This window comes from Seriola lalandi, unplaced genomic scaffold (assembly GCF_002814215.2).
Source record: "Seriola lalandi dorsalis isolate HSWRI2012SDOR001 ecotype SW California unplaced genomic scaffold, Sedor1 jcf7180002054475, whole genome shotgun sequence".
Lineage (NCBI taxonomy): Eukaryota > Metazoa > Chordata > Actinopteri > Carangiformes > Carangidae > Seriola > Seriola lalandi.
Genome location: NW_019525028.1, coordinates 4,628 through 5,445, shown reverse-complemented (window position 1 = coordinate 5,445; position 818 = coordinate 4,628). Strand labels below are relative to the sequence as shown.

The following is an 818-nucleotide window of genomic DNA, read 5'->3' as shown; positions in this document are numbered from 1 at the left end:
GACTGTTGTGACGGCTGACTGTTGTTGGTCCAGGTCCTAGCTCCTACTGACTCTCTCCTTGTCTCCAGTTTCTCTCCGACAGATAATAAATTTGCCACCTGTTCAGACGACGGCACCGTCCGGATCTGGGACTTCCTGCGCTGCCACGAGGAGAGGATCCTCCGAGGTACAGAACCCTGGTCCTGATCAGAACTACCCCAATCATATATCAGATCATGTCTCATATAGACTGAAGACAAACACTGAGGACAAACATTTCAGATAATGTAAATTTGATCAGAATCTAACGTGTGTGTGTGTGTGTGTGTGTGTGTGTGTGTATACAGGTCATGGTGCTGATGTGAAGTGTGTGGACTGGCATCCCACCAAAGGTCTGGTGGTCTCCGGCAGTAAAGACAGTCAACAGCCAATCAAGTTCTGGGACCCAAAGACGGGACAGAGTCTGGCGACACTGTGAGTCCATCAGAATGAAACAACTGATCCTCGTTTGTCAGCCATGTTTAAAGTCTGTCAGAGGTCTCCGTACAGAGGACAGCTCCGCGTCCACCTGTGGTCATGTGACCAGTCAGAGGTCATGTGGTCGTCCTCTGAGGATTCCAGGTTGCTGTGGTTATAGGTCAGTTGTCTTCTCTGTCTCTCTTCAGCCACGCCCACAAGAACACGGTGATGGAGGTGAAGTGGAACCTGAATGGTAATTGGCTGCTGACGGCGTCACGTGACCACTTGTGTAAACTGTTTGACATCAGAAACCTGAAGGAGGAGCTGCAGGTGTTCAGAGGACACAAGAAGGAGGCTACAGGTGAGTCTGAGCAGAGGTG

The 818-nt window shown here is 50.4% G+C and overlaps 1 protein-coding gene across 1 annotated transcript in view; it reads left to right on the top strand.

Annotated features, from left to right (window-relative positions):
* LOC111659197 (pre-mRNA 3' end processing protein WDR33-like) overlaps nt 1–818 on the top strand; it is a 19,480-nt gene that overhangs the window by 15,193 nt on the left and 3,469 nt on the right. The window contains exons 7-9 of the mRNA XM_087175561.1: nt 69–166; nt 327–453; nt 645–815. Of these exons, the coding sequence (XP_087031687.1) occupies nt 69–166; nt 327–453; nt 645–815 (396 nt within the window). The remainder of the gene's footprint in view (nt 1–68; nt 167–326; nt 454–644; nt 816–818) is intronic.